The sequence below is a fragment of the Eurytemora carolleeae genome, unplaced genomic scaffold (genome assembly GCF_000591075.1).
Source record: "Eurytemora carolleeae unplaced genomic scaffold, Eaff_2.0 scaffold51, whole genome shotgun sequence".
NCBI lineage: Eukaryota > Metazoa > Arthropoda > Copepoda > Calanoida > Temoridae > Eurytemora > Eurytemora carolleeae.
Window position 1 is genome coordinate 254003 of NW_019396200.1, and position 18274 is coordinate 272276.

At 33.5% G+C, this 18274-nt stretch overlaps 3 protein-coding genes across 6 annotated transcripts; all 3 read left to right on the forward strand.

Annotated features, from left to right (window-relative positions):
• Positions 1-62: 62 nt before the first annotated feature.
• Positions 63-7010, forward strand: LOC111697930 (solute carrier family 35 member B1). Its single transcript, XM_023468086.1, has 12 exons — positions 63-86; positions 1026-1115; positions 1481-1556; positions 2046-2092; positions 3258-3365; positions 3673-3727; positions 5254-5429; positions 5582-5672; positions 6043-6107; positions 6212-6270; positions 6558-6724; positions 6855-7010. Exons 2-12 carry the CDS (start codon positions 1032-1034, stop codon positions 6893-6895), a joined length of 969 nt encoding a protein of 322 aa, XP_023323854.1. The 5' UTR covers positions 63-86; positions 1026-1031; the 3' UTR covers positions 6896-7010.
• Positions 914-10555, forward strand: LOC111697931 (RPII140-upstream gene protein). Of its 2 annotated transcripts, XM_023468090.1 has the most exons (5): positions 914-960; positions 7015-7225; positions 7798-8020; positions 8426-8585; positions 10187-10555. In XM_023468090.1, the coding sequence occupies exons 2-5, from the start codon at positions 7020-7022 to the stop codon at positions 10546-10548; spliced, it is 951 nt and encodes a 316-aa protein (XP_023323858.1). In that variant the 5' UTR covers positions 914-960; positions 7015-7019; the 3' UTR covers positions 10549-10555. The 2 variants fall into 2 exon arrangements, with proteins under 2 accessions (XP_023323858.1, XP_023323857.1); XM_023468089.1 differs by lacking the exon at positions 914-960 and having other exon boundaries at positions 6999-7225.
• On the forward strand, positions 10534-18256 carry LOC111697927 (nucleobindin-2). 3 transcript variants are annotated; one of them, XR_002764407.1, is made up of 10 exons: positions 10534-10645; positions 10909-11033; positions 11867-12118; positions 12569-12664; positions 14103-14234; positions 15298-15479; positions 16261-16339; positions 16610-16698; positions 16877-17642; positions 17996-18256. XR_002764407.1 is itself a non-coding variant. In XM_023468083.1 (10 exons), exons 1-10 carry the CDS (start codon positions 10576-10578, stop codon positions 17553-17555), a joined length of 1626 nt encoding a protein of 541 aa, XP_023323851.1. In that variant the 5' UTR covers positions 10534-10575; the 3' UTR covers positions 17556-18256. The 3 variants fall into 3 exon arrangements, 2 of the variants coding, with proteins under 2 accessions (XP_023323851.1, XP_023323850.1); XM_023468083.1 differs by having other exon boundaries at positions 16877-17412; positions 17491-18256; XM_023468082.1 differs by having other exon boundaries at positions 16877-18256.
• The last annotated feature ends 18 nt before the right edge of the window (positions 18257-18274 follow it).

Genomic DNA, 18274 nt, shown 5'->3' on the forward strand with positions numbered 1-18274 from the left:
AGGAGCAACTCAGCTTCCGTCGGTGTCGGAGTCTTGACAAATGAGATCTAAATAAAATTTGGTAGACGGAGTTCAGAAGCTCAAAGGTTAAGTTCTTTTACTCCTCATCTTTATGTTGACTTGTCCCAGACTCAGGGTGTCAAGATTAGTAGGTATGAGGAGTAGAGATTATCTTCATCTTAGAAGACAAGCATATAGGGAAGATTTTTGCATGCTGCTCAGGGGTACAGCTCATCTGCAAGTCAGCATGTCAGCGGAGAGGATAAAAGCATGGAAATCGACAGAAACTCAACGCAAGCCTAGCATGAGAATTATGTTGTGGTTTTGAGATTTTAGGATATTATTCAAGCTCAACTTTGAATGTTCATAATTAATCACTTGGTTCTGTGCGTGAAGACGTGCACGGAACTTTTGAGGGAAGAATTACAATTATCACAACAAATCTACAAATATTATATAAACCATCCGCTAGAAGAGAATCGAGCAACATAGTGTAAAAGTTTCCATGTGAATGTTTATTTAACGGATGATTTATGAACCTGGAGGAAGAGACATGAATTAAGTTAGAAGGGAGCAACTAACCCATCGTGGTCTGAAAGATAAGGCTCATTATTTGAAAGTAGTGGCTAGACTTCTTGGCATTTGTAAAACTTATTTACAGTTTTTTCCATTCATAAAATTAGACTCAAGTTCGAGATTATAAAATAGGACTTTTAACATGGTTTACATTGAAATCTTAGTTTAATAACTTGCACGTTTTAAGAATAATTGTAGGTTCAATGTATTTGTAGCGATTTGTAGGATTAGTAGAGTAAAGCTAGGATTTCTTTGTTGAACGAGCTGGAGAAGTTCTCGACGTTGAACACCCTAAACACATAATAGTTTATAAAAGATCCCCAGATCAGCAATGTTTCTAGTTGGAGCTTAAGATTATATATTTTATCACATCTAAAAGAGAAGGTTTTAATTTAGTGTTATTCCATGCTTGTAGGTTTAATTAGTTTCTAAATCTGTAAATTTTTTAGTGAATAATGTTAGAGTTGGGGCACAGAAGTAAATTTGCTCTGTGCGCTAGTGGCATCTTTATCTGTTATTTCTATTATGGAATCTTACAGGTACGCGTGACAACATTTAGTCTCCGACAAACCGATGTCGAACATATGAAGACCAGATTTTTTTGCCCGTCATCTTCGCCATCGGCACATGTAGTCTGTTAAAATGTTTCCTGGATGAGGGTGTGATATTGTACGATTTACTAAATTAATAGAAATGTTGTATATCCTCCTGTTGAAAAAAATCAGTAAGGAATAAATATAAAAATTACAAAAATAAGGTTACCCCAGAACCTTATAATTATATAATAAAGCTAGTTCCAGTAAAGGGTTAACATTTAGTTCGACAAACTATCTTTTTAGGGTTGATAAATTAAGATAAGCCAGGGAAAAATGACTTCATTTAAAATGAATTTAAACTTTTTTAGGAAAGGATTACAAGAGGACAGTACGATGACGAAAGATTTACGTACAGTATGGCTCTTGTGTTCAGTCAATGTTTAGGTAAATAAACAGGGGCGTTTACAACTTACAAGAGGCTATTAGCCTCCAACAAAATTCGATTGTCATGAAACTTTGAAAATCCACGAAGTTTTTTTTTACAAAAGGAGTTTACACAAAACTCTTTACTATATTTGTAAGATCAGCCACTTGGAAAGTTAAAAACCCTGCAAATAGACTCTTGTGTAAAATAAGATTTTTGATTTTATATAAAGTGTTTGATATTTAAACAAGACATGTTTAAACTCATTATACAGTCATCGTCGTATATATTAATACAATGAAGACGACTTTCGATTTAATTTTTTTATTTCTACCTAGGTCTCAAACATAAACATGGAAACAAAGAGACGTTGTCAATTAACAGCTTCTCTTTGTATACTTTTAAACTTGTAATTTGAAGAAAACTTGTCAGAAATCAAAACTTGTCTTCATTGTATTGATATAAACGCCGACTACTGTACTTTATTAACTTCAAATCTATTATTTCAGTAAACTACTTGTACGCTGTAGTTATGTCCAAAACTGTTCTCAACCAGGAAAACCATTCATAAAAATTTTATAAAACAAAACTTATTTGTTTACTTGATGAGTTATTCCCCGAGCTCCAGGTAGGAACATGAGGGGAATTTTGGTAGTAAAATCTGGAGTTGTGATTCGGTCATCTTAGAGAGGTCACGCAGTAGGGTCTTAACTCACCTCTCCGGGCACAAGCATGAAGATTAAAAGTCTGTCATATAAAGTAGTTTTTTAAAAGAGTTTAGCGACCTGGCTTCTTTAACTTCTGTTGGGAGTCTATTCCATGTATTTGCAACTCTGTTGGAGAAAAAGTTATGTCTCATCTCAGTCTTGTATCTGCTCGGAATCAGGTTTTTGCAATAAGCTGTTGTACGTGTCAATCTCTGAGCATTTGTTCCTACTGGTCTGAACCATATATTGCTGTCTACCTGGTCAATTCTTGACAATATCTTGTAGGTTTGGATGATGTCAAATCTTTTTCTATGTTTCTCAAGGGACAATATACCCAATTCTACAAGTTTTTCTTCATAATTAACACCTTTCAGACCAGAAATAAGATTTACTGCTCTTCTCTGAACTTTTTCTAATATTTCTATATCTGCAGCTGTCCAGGGTGACCAGGCTGGAATAGCAAATTCCAGATGACATTTAATAAACTATGTGTACAGTTTAAGAAAACTGTGTGTACAGTCTAAGAAAAGTGACACAGGCCTATGGTTCTCAGGGTTATTCTTAGATCTTTTTGTTTTATAAATTAGCGTAACATTTGCAATCGCTAGGTACCTGTCCTGTGTTCATAGATTAGTTAAAAATGTTTGCCCCAGGGGTTTGGAGAGGATGTAACCAAAATCTTAAAGAAAACAAGCGGATATATTAACTTGGAAATTTTCTGTTTAAAAAGAAAACAAGCGGATATATTAACTTGGAAATTTTCTGTTTAACATCATTTTCCGAAAAATAACTATTTTTGTTTCTCATAAGACTCGAAAGTGATAAAAAACTTATTTATTAATTTATTTTTCAATTTATCTCTAGAACTTTTTGTTTAATTATGAATAAGATAGCAAATCTTAGCTTTTAGTCCCAATTTTTTATTTTCAAAGTTTTGTTCATGCTTTGTTCAGTATGTTCATAAAAAATTATATTTTGATTACGAATATTGAATATGGATGGTTGGAATGTTAGGGAGAGGATAGAACACAGACCTCCTACTACACCATGTGCTCCCTCTCCTACCTCATCGCCATGGTCTCCAGCAACAAGGCTCTCATGTGGGTCAACTACCCAACACAGGTAACAAATCCACGAAACATTTGAAACATATATATAAAATATTAAGAAATCTAATTAGCAGTTTAAAAAAGTCGGGTTTATGTTTTATCTTGTTTTCCGTATCCTAATGAATGCAATATAGAGATTAAGAATTTTAATATGAATATTAAAACTGTGAAATAATATGAATTGTCGCGTCGTAAAGTATTATTAAAGTTATCAGAATGTTCGTACTGAAACTGTAACACCACAATTGGTGATTAACCAGACATTATAAAACTTTAAGAAATAAAAATGTTTAGATCTTAAAAAATAGTTTTACATTTAGGTTATTGGTAAATCCTGCAAACCTATTCCTGTCATGATCCTTGGTGTAATACTAGGTAAGTCCCCCCCCCCTCAATTTTATCTTTGAAATTAATCAATATATTTTGAAGTATTTACTCCTATAATTTTTGTAGGATTCTTTTCTCTGCTACGATATAAATTTTGATTGATCTATATCAAGCTGATTCAGTCGTTAAACTGAATGTGTGTCATAAAACTGAACACATGAGAACTCTGATATATTTACTTCTAGTAGAATTCTATGCTACACGTTACAGTTATATACAGTTCAACAGAAAATATACATATTTTAACCAGTGTGCAATAGACTGTATACTAACTACATGTTACAGTTATATACAGTTCAACAGAAAATATACATATTTTAACCAGTGTGCAATAGACTGTATACTAACTACATGTTACAGTTATACACAGTTCAACAGAAAATATACATATTTTAACCAGTGTGCAATAGACTGTATACTATCTACACTACATGTTACAATTATACATAGTTCAACATAAAATAACCAGTGTGCAATAGACTGTATACTATCTACACTACATGTTACAATTATACATAGTTCAACATAAAATATACATATTTTAACCAGTGTGCAATATACTGTGTACTACACTAAATTTTACAGTTATACACAGTTCAACAGAAAGTATTCATATTTTAACTAGTGTGCAATAGACTGTGCACTACACTAAATGTTACAGTTATACACAGTTCAGCAGAAAATATACATATTTTAACCAGTGTGCAATAGACTGTATACTACACTACATGTTACAGTTATACACAGTTCAACAGAAAATATACATATTTTAACCAGTGTGCGATAGACTGTATACTACACTAAATGTTACAGTTATGTACAGTTCAACAGAAAATATACATATTTTAACCAGTGTGTATACTACACTACATGTTACAGTTATACACAGTTCGACAGAAAATATACATATTTTAACCAGTGTGCAATAGACTGTATACTACACTACATGTTACACTGTTACAGTTATACACAGTTCAACAGAAAATATGCATATTTTAAACAGTGTGTATACTACACTACATGTTACAGTTATATACAGTTCAACAGAAAATATGCATATTTGAACCAGTGTGCAATAGACTTTATACTACACTACATGTTACAGTTATACACAGATCAATAGAAAATATACATATTTTAACCAGTGTGCAATAGACTTTATACTACACTACATGTTACAGTTCAACAGAAAATATACATATTTTAACCAGTGTGCAGAAAACTATTTACCAAACTTTACTTTCTAGTTTCATATAGAAAATATATGTGAATCAATCATTGTGCATTTGTTTACATAACTGAAACTTTTTTGGTCCTCAAAGTGTCAGGACGTAAATCTTATCCTTTCTAATATTGTAGGACGGAAATCTTATCCTTTCTAATATTGTAGGACGGAAATCTTATCCTTTCTAATATTGTAGGACGGAAATCTTATCCTTTCTAATATTGTAGGACGGAAATCTTATCCTTTCTAATATTGTAGGACGGAAATCTTATCCTTTCTAATATTGTAGGACGGAAATCGTATCCTCCTCTCAAGTACTTCTTCGTCTTCCTTATTGTGGCCGGGGTCGCCTTGTTCATGTACAAGGACAAGGCGGGGAGCAGCAGTGAGGAGATGGGACTGGGTATTGGAGAAATGATGCTAATTCTTTCTCTGGCTTGTGACGGTATTACAGGGGCTATTCAGGTTAGAACAATAATTTTTTATCTATTTTTATAAAAAATAACATTTTTTCTTTTTCCGTAAATAATTTTTTTTTACTGTTTCAGTTTTTTTCCCGATCACCTCCCACTTAAAAAAAAACTATATACCTGATGATCTAAATATTATTTATCCAGGAAAGAATGAAGAGTGAATACCAGACAAAGTCCGGGCACATGATGAAGGCAATGAACCTCTGGTCGATGTTGTTCCTTGGAGTTGCTCTAGGTAAAGAATAAGAAGACTCTCAGCTGAAAATTGCCAAATAAAAAAAAGAGTTTTCCAATCTAACAATTTATTCTTAATCATTTAATCATTCATTATTAACACATCACATGAACACTCGGAACATAAATATAAACATAAATATAAACATAAATATAAACAAAAATAGAAACATAAATATAAACATAAATATAAACATAAATATAAACATAAATATAAACATAAATATAAACATAAATATAAACATTAATAAAAATAAAAAAATTTTAAAAAGCCCATGAACACGTGCACACATGAACACAATTACATAAATATATGTACACATTACCACATGTACCATGACATTAAAAAAAAGAAAAAATCATCTGTTAAGGAATAACTGGAGAAGGTTTTGAGTTCATTGGATTCGTAAGCCGACATCCTGCAGTTCTTTGGCAGGCAGGATACTTAGACAGTTTAATCTCAATAAAAAATATATTTTTTAAACAAATCCTTTAAAAGTTAAAAATTGAAACACTTAATAAAATTATTGAATTTTTTAGATATTGACATTTTGTGTTGCCAGCGCTTTTGGTCAGTTCTTCATCTTCATGTGTGTCAGGTAGAGAGTCATATATTTAGATACTCTTAATAAATACTAGTATACAATACACATAAATCTTATATATTCAAACAACTTAATAATTATTCTTTTGACTATTTAGGCATGAAACAAATTGTGGCATTATTTTTTGCGTTTTTCAAAACATAATGGTTCATTGGTTATTTTGTCTCGTGAAAACGAGCTTTCAGAGTATTATAAAAAAAATCAAGGATTTTGATAAATCAAATTCAATCAATGTCAAAATAGTGTATTTTTATGAAAATTTAAAATCAACTTTTTTTTAGTGATTTTGGACCTCTGCCGTGCTCAATAGTTACAACAACCAGAAAGTTCTTCACTGTCCTCGCCTCCGTTCTCTTTTTCGGGAATAGTTTGATTACGCGGCAATGGATCGGAGTTGGACTCGTCTTTGCTGGACTATTCATGGACGGAGCTTATGGCAAACGTAAAGTTCAGTAAATCTAACAAAACAAACTCTGAACTTAAATTATAGAAAATCTAGCACAAATATAGAACTTTTGGACTGCCTACTTATACATAATGTTGTCTTACACTTTCCTGAGTTTTGTTTGATTTTTCAGAAGGTCACAAAGTACAAAGCGGAGTCAAGGAATCCGTGTGATCACTAGATGTGAGCAAACCAACAATGTGATATCTACCGCACTATCTTTCCATCATTAAATAGCATTTTTTAGATCTTTCTTATTTTACACATTGATATATCAGCTTTTGTTACAGAAGAACAAATGTATATGTTACGCAAGCTGAGACCGAAACATGGGATTGGAACGGTTACCATCGGAATATCATTTCTCTCCGGGACAGATGATTCTAATACAGTGCTGAGAGGGGAAGCGTCCGATGTTGATATAGTAAATCGGGATAAAGAATATGAATTGTTTTCTCAAATGTATTCTGATAGAGAATCCTACACATGGAAGGAAAGATTAAGGTGACTTTTTGTTTAAATGCACCGTTAACGTATTGTTAAATGTTTTTATAACTAAATGGGAAAATTATTACGTTTCTAAACTGAAATGAGGCAAATGTCATTCATCTGATGCTAAATGCGTTCTCGAATTTGTTACACAATAATATAATTATAATGAAATTATTTTTTAAGAGAGAAATTATCTATGCAGATTGCAGACCGTTTAAGTCCCTCATGATTTTGAAAAAACTTTTCACGAAAAATTGGTTATCATTGAGTTTTCATTATTTTAATTATATTTTTATCCTGTTTATTTAAGCAACTATCATGTTAGTTGGATCATAGTTTTGGGGGCATATATTCTCTAAATATTTTAACCTGACTACTTTTCCTCAGTGAGGATTTTTTCAAGAATTTTTTTGTCTATTTTTTCCAACAAGAAAAATTGTATTCTGTAAAATCTTAATTTTTGAACATGTTGGATTGAATATCTAAAAAATACTAAAATTAATTAGAAATTTTTTTTCCAAAATTATCTTTGTGAAAAACCCCTGGAATATTTTTATATCTATCTATCTTTATATTTGATACAGTTTAATGTGGAGACGAGATGAATACGACACTTTCTCCCCTGAACTCGACCAGGTTTATCAATCCACGCTGGGAGCCTTGTTTCTAGGAGGTATATACGGAGTTTATGCGGAAAGTAGAGTGGCGACAATGAACTTTCTAGAAAAAAATAAATATGAAATGTTTAAACATCCTAAAGAAGCTCAGCTAGCACTGCAGGACAGAGCACATATAGCATATATTAAGGTAAGAGTTGAACTTGTTTTTGCAGATGTTAAATATTGAAAGTAATTTAAACTAACTTTTTAAAATGTAACTATATTCCAGGGCTTTTCAAAGATTTTTTTAAAATGATCCTTTATCAACAATCATTTTTTCTTCTTTCTCATAGTTTCGGATTTTTTTCTGATTTAATTGTTGTACTTTATTGTATCCAAAATTCAAAACCGTAATTTTTAAAGGCTTATTTTTTCAAAACAACCGGCCATAGACCTTTTTGGGATCACTAGATGTTTCGGCCGTTTTTTCGCTTGTTCGAAAAACAAGGCAAATTTAATTACAGAATATATAAAAACTTTTATTTTACTGATTTTATTTCTAATTTGAATAAAAAGATCTTTTATTCGACAACATTTGTGAATATATATTCAGGGTTTTGTTAAATATGGTTCTAAGCTGAGTATCCTGTGTTTCCTGTATAGTGGAGTAGCTCAGAGTATGGCTTGTATACGGAATTACGTAAACCCTTTAGATCATGTTGTGGCAGGAGCAGTTATGGGAGCAGTTTATAGATTTAATATGGGACCTAAAGGTAATTTTATCAGTCTAATAAAGTCCAAAAAAGGATTTTTTGATTAAAGTTCTTAATTTCTATCATTTTTAAAATCATACAGATGACTGATTATGTTAGAAAGTTACCAAACTTGGTGCTTTTATTTTTTTTGTAATCTAAATTTGAAGTCCCTGTCCGATTTATTCTCTAAAGTTCTTGTCTTTCTGTGCCATTCTGTAATAAATTTCTGTAATTCATGTCTGTAATATTTATTAAAGTCCCTGTCTATCATATCTTTCTATTGTCCCTCTCTGTAATATCTTTCCGTAATGCTTGGCTCTAAATTCTTCCTTTAGTCGCTTCAATGTAATATATCTTTATAATAATCTATAATCTTTATTATCTATCTGTTTATCTTACTGTAGTCCCTGTCTTTATTCTCTATCCGTGATATCTTACTGTAGTCCCTGTCTTTGTTCTCTATCCGTGATATCTTACTTTAGTCCCTGTCTTTATTCTTTATCCGTGATATCTTACTGTAGTCCCTGTCTTTATTCTCTTATCTGTATATCTTACTGTAGTCCCTGTCTTTGTTCTCTATCCGTGATATCTTACTGTAGTCCCTGTCTTCATTCTTTATCCGTGATATCTTACTGTAGTCCCTGTCTTTATTCTCTATCTGTATATCTTACTGTACTCCCTGTCTTTATTCTCTATCTGTATATCTTACTGTAGTCCCTGTCTTCATTCTCTATCTGTTTATCTTACTGTAGTCCCTGTCTTTATTCTCTATCTGTTTATCTTACTGTAGTCCCTGTCTTTATTCTCTATCCGTGATATCTTACTGTAGTCCCTGTCCTTATTCTCTATCTGTATATCTTACTGTAGTCCCTGTCTTATTCTCTTATCTGTATATCTTACTATAGTCCTTTTCTTTATTCTCTATCTGTGATATCTTACTATAGTCCCTGTCTTTATTCTCTATCTGTAATATCTTACTGTACTCCCTGTTTTTAAATCTCTATCTGAAATATATTGCTTTACTCCCTGACTTCCCTTACCTTATATATCGTTCTGTAGTCCCTGTCTTTATTCCTTATCTATAATTTCTTGCTGTAGTCCCTGTCTTTATTTCTTATCTATAATTTCTTGCTGTAGTCCCTGTCTTTATTCCCTATTTATAATTTGTTGCCGTAGTCCCTGTCTTTATTCCCTATCTATAATTTCTTGCTTTAGTCCCTGTCTTTATTCTCTATCTGTAATATCTTATTGTACTCCCTGTCTTTATTCTCTATCTGTAATATCTTTCTTAGTCCCTTTATTCCTTATTTATAATTTCTTGCTGTAGTCCCTGTCTTTATAACCTATCTATAACTTTTTGCTGTAGTCCCTATCTTTTTTCTCAATCTGTAATATCCTGGTGTAGTTTCTGTCTTTATTCTCTATCTGTAATATCCTGCTGTAGTCGCTGTAGTCCGTGACTTTATTCCCTACCTTAAATATCTCTCTGTAGTCCCTGTTTATAGTCTCTACCTGTAATATCTTGCTGAAGTCCCAAGTTCTGGAAGTCTTAAAGATAAAACAAATTAGCTTATTTATTCTGCTTTTCATGTATCCATCATCCATTATCCAATATCTAGGTATGATTGGCGGGGGATTCCTCGGTGGTGTACTAGGCCTTCCAGCAGGAATCTGTTTTTGGTTAGCTCAATACTTAACAGGGGAAACGGTAGAGGAACGATGGAAAAGAGAGTTCCTCCATTCAAGGAACATTATTGCCGCCAAGGGGGAGGAGGCGGCGGCTAAAGATCTAAGACGAGAGATTATTGATGAGAAGAAGGTCGAGTGGAAGGAATCTGATGAGGATAGCACCTGGTTAAGAAGAACTATAATTGAATTGAGATTATGGGCGGAGAAAAACGGATACCTGCCTCGTCCCCCGCTTTCATCGGATGAAGCAGACAAACAACTTTCTAATGAAAGAACTAATTTATCTAAATAATTTCAGATTTATGAAGTCATATTTAAAATGATTTATATTCTCTTGTTGTTCTGTATACCTTGTATACTGGGACCACCTGTTGATAAAACAGCCAAAGGTAATTTTTAAATGGGTGACCATTTTCAAGAATGGTTTATTATTGGTATATTAATCATTTCTAAATTATCCTGAATTTGTTTTAGGAAAACCAAAAATAGAAATGACACAATTGGGTTAAAAAATTCGAACAACTATTTTTAAAATTCGAAATTTCGAGAGAAAAAAAAAATTCCCCTATAATGATTTTAAAATTCCACGGGCAACGACTGGAACTTCAGCTAGTTAGTTATTGATATTTATGGTCCAACCCTTGTTGTCTAGGCCCACAGCAGAATGAGACCCTGGAGGACTGGAACCTTGGTCTAGAGTACAACAAGTATCTCCGGGAGGTTGTTCAGATACTAGAAGCAGATCCAGACTTTAGAAAGAAACTAGAAACTGCTAAGGTAAATAAGGTCATTCATTAAAGCCATCAATATATGGAAAAATTGGAATTTTTTTTTGAAATAGATTATAAAGTACAATAGGTGGCAACAGAGAAATAGGCCAATTATTCATGACATCATAAGTGTCAAATATAACAAGGAAAACAACATTTTCCCCCAGTGGTTGACATTTTTTTCAAGATTGAATAAAAAAGTTTATAGATAGAAAAAAAGAACCCAATTTGCACTTATTTCACTGTGAGATTAGCACTTTATTATCACAATCTATGCAATAAAACAAGACATTCATAGATATGTTGTTTATAGCCAGCCAAACGGCTGGACCGAATGGACTGAATTTTTTTGATGACACTCATGGGTGGGTGGCGGGTGCTAAAGGCTAAAAAAACGATTTTTTTTCTTCAAAATTTCTTTCAACATTTTTTTTTCATTTATTTTTTCTATTTCTGGCAATGCTGGGTCCTTCAGCTAGCTAATAATAATTTTGTCGGACACATAAAACTGTTGACATTTGTGACGTAAGAATACAGCTGTACTGAGTGTACAAATTCTACGTTGCCATCTATTGTACTTGATAATCTATTTGGTTATGGGAAAAATACAATTTTTTTGTTTTTATTAACATTAACACCATGCTAAGGGATAAATGCAAAATTCTTAAACTGTGTAATAGGAAGACGACTTGATTAGTTGAGTTTGGTTACGGGTAAAAGTATTTGCTTTATAACAACAATAAATACACATAAATTGCCTAATTGGTTCTACCTATTCAACAGCTTTGCGGTTCCCACTGTAAGAAACATTTTCCTAGAAAAAAACTCAATTAATTCCAGGTTGATGAAATCCGTGATGGAACAATAGCCAAGGAGCTTGAGTTTCTCAGCCACGGGATCCGAACCAAGCTGGACGAGGTAAAGAGGCAGGAGATGGAGAGGTTGAGACACCTGGCGCAGAGACAGATAGAGTTGAACCAGGGCCTCGATAGGAAGCATATCAAGATCCCGCAACATATTGAGGTTAAACACAACTCCTTCGAGGTTGCGGATCTCCAGAAGCTGATCAAACAGACCACGAATGATTTAGAGGTTTGTATTTTTAACAATCTTCCTTTCATTAAAACTTTTCAACATTTAACATGTTTATTTAATTAAAATGCCACCTGTCTAACACAAGTGTTTTTATATATTTTTTGTTTCTGTTGATATAAAGCTTCGTTTAGTGTATGTAATTAAGTTAGACTTTGCGATCTTAATGTGGGTTCTTAACTAAACTTGATTTTGATTAGTGCTCTATAATGATTCGCATATGTTGATATATTGCCAGCTCTAATATGAAAACCCCGCAGTTCCAGTATTTCATAATATTTCCGAATTCGTTAATCATCCGAACTGTGAGCTAATAGTAATAAGTGTTAGACGGCCGCTGCACTGGTGGTCTGGGCTCTATAAGATCCTATCTTTCTTATCCAAGTTTATTTCAGTTTTGTCCAAACCTTAGTTACCAGTTTTAAAAAGATCTTAACTTTGCATTATTAGGAGGCAGATAAGCAGAGAAGGGAAGAATTTAAGAAATATGAGATGGAGAAGAAGTTTGAGAAGGAAATGAGATTAAATGCAATAAATGATACTCAGGTATATACTTTTGGAAGAAAAAAAACTCCAAAGGATGAAACTTGAATGACGCAGTAAGTATAATCTTAAATACTTTTAATTAATGGATCAAACAAATTTGAAAGGATAGCAATTTGCAGTTGCAGCAAACGAGGAAATTAAGTAATGAGATATGAACAGTCGTCTAGAAGAATCTCATCCCTTGAGTGAACTTAGAGTTACATTTTTGATAATACATTTGAACATCGTCTAACGTTACGCAGATGTTCATAATTCCACAATTTTCCCCTCAAATAGACAGATAAAAGATGTAGTTGGCTAATCAATGTGTACTGTGTAGTTTACAAAATATTTTTTAAACAAAATTTTATATCTCATTCATTCCTGAAATCATCTGTTTAGAAATCGCTAATCTTGCTTTATATTCAGTCAAATTCCAACAGTCTCAGGAGTTGATCCATTTATTTATTTATTCCGAAGGGTCCCATTTGTCATCTAAGCGAGCTTAGAAGTAAAACGAGCTACCCGACCCGCCAGCACCCCCATTAGATAATGAGATGTTAGCCTCAGGGTAGGGGGCCTGTTAGGATCGTATACTGGTAAATACGACCTGGGTCAGGCCACATGTCGGTTAGGTCGTCATGCAGCCCAGTATTATATAAAAATACAACTACAATACAAATATTATTGAAAAATACAATTATAATACAAGTATTACAGAAAAATACAACTACAATACAAATATTATTGAGAAATACAACTACAAAACACATATTATTGAAAATACAATTATAATACAAGTTTTATAGAAAAATACAATCATGCAGCCCAGGCTGTTACCCCAGCCCGCCTAGTCCTGCAAGAGAACTAGTTTGTTAATTCCTCGTACTATTTAGCGTATTGTTGTCTACGTTGACTGGCTGTTGCGTATCGTTGCCGCAATTTGGTTTTTGGTTGCTAGCTGTACCCATGGTTAGTTCATCCAGGTTTAGTACCCATGGTTAGTTCATCCAGGTTTAGTACCCATGGTTAGTTAATCCAGGTTTAATACCCAGGGTTAGTTCCTCCAGGTTTAATACCCACGGTTAGTTCATCCTAGTTTAGTACCATGGTTAGTTCATCCAGGTTTAGTACCCATGATTAGTTCATCCTGGTTTAGTACCCATGGTTAGTTCATCCATAAAACGTTAATGTTAGTCCTTAAAAAGTATTAATTCTTAACAAATAAAATCGAAAGTGCTTAAAACTAATAAAATTAATTTATTTTTAAAAGTTTACATAAAATTTAGCGCATTTTTATTTTAAATAGTTTTTTAATCTTCATATCACTTCACATTTTCTATCTGATGTATCTGTGTTAAGAATTAGATGCAATTACGTCATCAAAGACCAGAAAAAATTTCGTCGGAGTCAGGTTCAGGAACTTCAGGCTCTGACTTTAATACTATATTGTTTGTAGGAGAGGAAGGTTGTGCAGGAGGAGATGGAGAAGATGGAAGCTAAACACAGGGTGCACGACAAGATAAACCATCCTATGACCAAGGATCAGCTAGAGGAGGTCTGGGAGGAACAAGATCATATGGATCCTAAGGTCGGTTCAATAAGATCAGATAAGGAAAAGATCTGAAAACTCACCCATCTTGGAGAGCCCAGACCGACATCGGTCAACATATACATTTGCCTTAGTTTCCTTAAACTATTTTGTGAAGTTTATTTTACTATTAAAGCAGAATTAGTTAAGTTAGGAAAATAACTATGGTTAAGGAAAGGGAAAGAACCATGGTTAAAGGAACGAAAATAACTAATAACTATGATTAAGGAAAGGGAAAGAACCATGGTTAAAGAAAGGAAAATAACTATTTTTAATGATTGGAAAATAACTATAGTTATGGAAAGGGAAAGGAAAAAAACTATGGTTTAGGAAAAGAAAAGAACTATGGTTAAGGAAAGAAAAAGAACTTTGGTAAGAAAAGGAAAAGTACTACGGTTAAGGAAAGGAAAAGAACTATGGTTAGGATAGGGAAAGGTAAAGAACTATGGTTAAGGAAAGGAAAAGAACTATGGTAAGAAAAGGGAAAGTACTATAATTAAGGAAAGGAAAAGAACTATGGTTAAGAAAAGGGAAAGAACTATGGTTAAGGAAAGGAAAATAATCATGATTAAGGAAAGGAAAAGAACAACTGTTAGGTTAGGGAAAGGTAAAGAACTATGGTTAGGGAAAGGAAAAGAACTATGGTTAGAAAAGGGAAAGTACTATAGTTAAAGAAAGGAAAATAACAATGGTTAAGAAAAGGGAAAGAACTATAGTTAAGAAAAGGAAAAGAACTATGGTTAAGAGAAATAAAATAATTGTGGTTAAAGAAAGTAAAAGAACTATGGTTAGGTTTGGGAAAGTTAAAGAACTATGATTAAGGAAAGAAAAAGAACTATTGTTCAGAAAGGGGAAAGTACTATGGTTAAGGAAAGGAAAAGAACTATGGTCAAGAAAAGTAAAATAATTATGGTTAGGATTGGAAAAGAACTATGGTTAAGGAAAGAAAAGCTGAGAAAAGAAATATTAATTTTTCCCTAGATAACAACATTTAATCCTCTGGTTTTCAAAGTTGAATCAAATCTCTAGTGAAGTCTTACTGATAAAATTTATCTTCCGTAAGGACTGGGATCCCAAAACCTTCTTCGCTATGCATGATCTGGATGGGAACGGTGAGTGGGATGAGAACGAGGTTCGAATACTCTTCAGGAAGGAGCTGGATAAAGCCTACGATCCCAACAACCCCGAGGACGACATGAAAGAGAGGGAGGAGGAGATGGAGAGGATGAGAGAACATGTTTTCAAGTAAGATAAAGTCTTTAAAGCATTGGTTAGGTTACGAGGATACCAGTATTTTGACTTCCTTTTCAAGATTCAAGTGATGAAATATTTTTTAAAAAATTTGCTCCACTCGCACATCTAATTGTTGATTAACGAGAGATTTGTAAAACCTTCCTCATCTGAAAGGTCAATCAAGAGTCAGCATAAAAGTATCGAGAAAAAATAAAGAAACTCGGGAATTTCTCTTTAGGTGTTAGTAAAACTAAAACACATATTTATCTGGATTATTTTACAGGGCGTACATTCGGAAAATATGGATTTAAGCACTTGTCTAAAGAAACAATTTTTATTAATAATTTTTTTTGACGGATATAAAACTAACAAGTGCGGACAATTACAGTCGAGATGGACAAATGATCTGGAATATTCAATCTGATTTTGTTTGTTTTTAAAAAGCATGTCGGAAAAGGAGGAGGGGGGGGGGAGAAATCAAGTCATGTTTTGCCGATCTAGCTTTTTGTACATTTTTATTTTTATTTTTAAATAAAAGTTGTTACGACTGGACATCTGGAATAATCTGTAATTTATATCGATTGATAGATTTCCGGATTTTGAGTGATTGATTTATATTTGGGTTTGTGGTTCAAGTTGAAGATTTAAAGAATTTTGTGATAAATTGATCTTAGGTCTGAACGATTGATCTTGGTTGATCTTTTGTCTGATCTAATAATCTAAGGTCAAATTTATTAATATTAGGTCTATTTGATAGATATTAGGTCTGATTTATCAACGTATTTTGTTCTAGAGAGTCTGACAAGGATAAGAACAGGATGATTTCCTACCAAGAGTTTCTAGCAGAGACGGAGAGGGACGAATTTGAGAAGGTATAATTTATTTTTCAGTCTAAATAAATATGTAATAATAATAAAAAATACTAGTTTTTGTTAAAAATGCTTAAAATATTGTTTCTTAATTTGATTCTGCATGATCTGGTCCATATTTTATGGATTGCAATAACTAACATTCCTGATAATTATTTTAATCCCCACCACCACACTTCAGTAGTAATAAGTTCTAAACCTTGATTTTAGCCCAAAAGTTACAATTTAAGTAATAGTAAGAGCAAGTTTTTATACTAACTCCTCCTTTATAAGGATCCTGGCTGGGATACAGTAGATGATGCTGAACTCTATACTGATGAAGAGTTCCAGAGATTTGAATCAGAACGGGAAGAGCAGATAAAGTAAGATTAATTTTCCAATAATTTCATGTTATTTAGTTAAAACCTTAATAAACTTTTTAATGTTTGACAAAAGTTTTAAGCTGAAATATAACATTTTGTCCCCCCCTCCTTCTCCCCAAACCTGCCTCTCTCTCTTACTAGAAATTCTTACAATTATTTGTTGCTTTTTGTTTACTAGGAGAATGATTGAATCTGGACAAATGCCCCCTAACTATGCTTATCCAAATATCCCCGGTATGCCCCCTCCTGGATACAATCCTGGGTTTGGATACCCACCTTTGCCCGGCGGTCCTATGCCCGGGGTTGATCGGAACGGAATCCCGATGCATGGTAGTGTTCCTGGCCAGCCTGCGCATCCACAGTTTGTTCCTGGACAACCTCCTCCACAACAACAGTATCTGCAACAACAGTTCCAGGGACAACAACAGTTCCAAGGACAACAACAGTATCCGCCACAACAGCTATATCAAGGACAACAACAATATCCACCACAACAACAGTTTGGAGGACAACAGCAACAGTTCGCTGGACAACAACAAGGCCAACCACAGCAGTTTGCACAGCCTTCTCAGGTACAATTCCAGCCAGGACAACAACAACAATTTGTAGCACAACCTCAACCAGGAGCAGGACAAGCAGGGCAACCTCAACCTGGACTAGGGCAACAACAATTTGCAGGACAACCCCAGCCAGGACAAGGACAACCCCAGCCAGGACAAGGACAACCCCAGCCAGGACAAGGACAACCTCAGCCGGGACAACCCCTGTCCGGACAAGGACAACCTCAGCCAGGACAAGCACAACCACAGCCAGGACAAGGACAAGCTGTTCCCGTTGCTGGACAACAAACTCCGTGAATAATAACTTAATTAAATATTTTCGTCACAATTATTGAAATTTTTCCGTTGAATCCCAACTGTTCTCTGTGATATTTTTCCCACATTGTGTTTCAATTTTTCGTCCTCTTGATTGTTTCCCTAACAAATTACAATCCTTTTTTCCCCTGATATTATACTTGATCGTTTTAATATTTTCCTTGATATTTTTTTATATTCAGATATTTTTCTTGATATTTTTATAGATATTTTGCCTTTTCTTTTTATTTTCCTTATACTCAATGCTTCCTGAAATTTTCCATTTGATAATTCTTATTGAGTTAACGACTTAGGATTCAAACGTAAGCTGAATGTGCCAAATACATTTTTACACAAAGATATCCCAACAAGATCTGATTCATCTCTCCAATTATTGTTTACCAAGTTGACGATCAGTTAAACATATGAATATATCCCTGTAGTGTGTGACCATGTATACACCTGTTAAAACAGCTGCAGTTAAATTTTACGTATTATTTTCAGTCAGGTTTAAATTGGCTCGAAATATATTGCCCTTGAAGTACCGACAGTATTGGTTTACATTCATAAACAGCATTTTAATTGAGTTTTCCAATCCTAGGAGTCCAGACATATACCACTTAGAATATTATTGGTTTACTACTTGACTATGTTTACGCCAATTTACAATTTACAGTGAGTTTAGATCCTTTCAATTACAGAAATATGTAGAAATGTGGACC

What these genes read in the sequence shown, in the direction of transcription:
- LOC111697931 (XM_023468090.1), top strand. Translation starts at nt 7,020, where the DNA reads ATGTATATGTTACGCAAGCTGAGACCGAAACATGGGATTGGAACGGTT. An exon ending in ACATGGAAGGAAAGATTAAG is followed by an intron (nt 7,226 to 7,797) that starts GTGACTTTTTGT and finishes TATTTGATACAG; the next exon opens with TTTAATGTGGAGACGAGATG. An exon ending in CACATATAGCATATATTAAG is followed by an intron (nt 8,021 to 8,425) that starts GTAAGAGTTGAA and finishes ATATATATTCAG; the next exon opens with GGTTTTGTTAAATATGGTTC.
- LOC111697930 (XM_023468086.1), top strand. Translation starts at nt 1,032, where the DNA reads ATGTTAGAGTTGGGGCACAGAAGTAAATTTGCTCTGTGCGCTAGTGGC. An exon ending in TGTGTTCAGTCAATGTTTAG is followed by an intron (nt 1,557 to 2,045) that starts GTAAATAAACAG and finishes CTATTATTTCAG; the next exon opens with TAAACTACTTGTACGCTGTA. An exon ending in GGGTCAACTACCCAACACAG is followed by an intron (nt 3,366 to 3,672) that starts GTAACAAATCCA and finishes TTTTACATTTAG; the next exon opens with GTTATTGGTAAATCCTGCAA.
- LOC111697927 (XM_023468082.1), top strand. Translation starts at nt 10,576, where the DNA reads ATGATTTATATTCTCTTGTTGTTCTGTATACCTTGTATACTGGGACCA. An exon ending in AGACCACGAATGATTTAGAG is followed by an intron (nt 12,119 to 12,568) that starts GTTTGTATTTTT and finishes TTGCATTATTAG; the next exon opens with GAGGCAGATAAGCAGAGAAG. An exon ending in GAACGGGAAGAGCAGATAAA is followed by an intron (nt 16,699 to 16,876) that starts GTAAGATTAATT and finishes TTTGTTTACTAG; the next exon opens with GAGAATGATTGAATCTGGAC.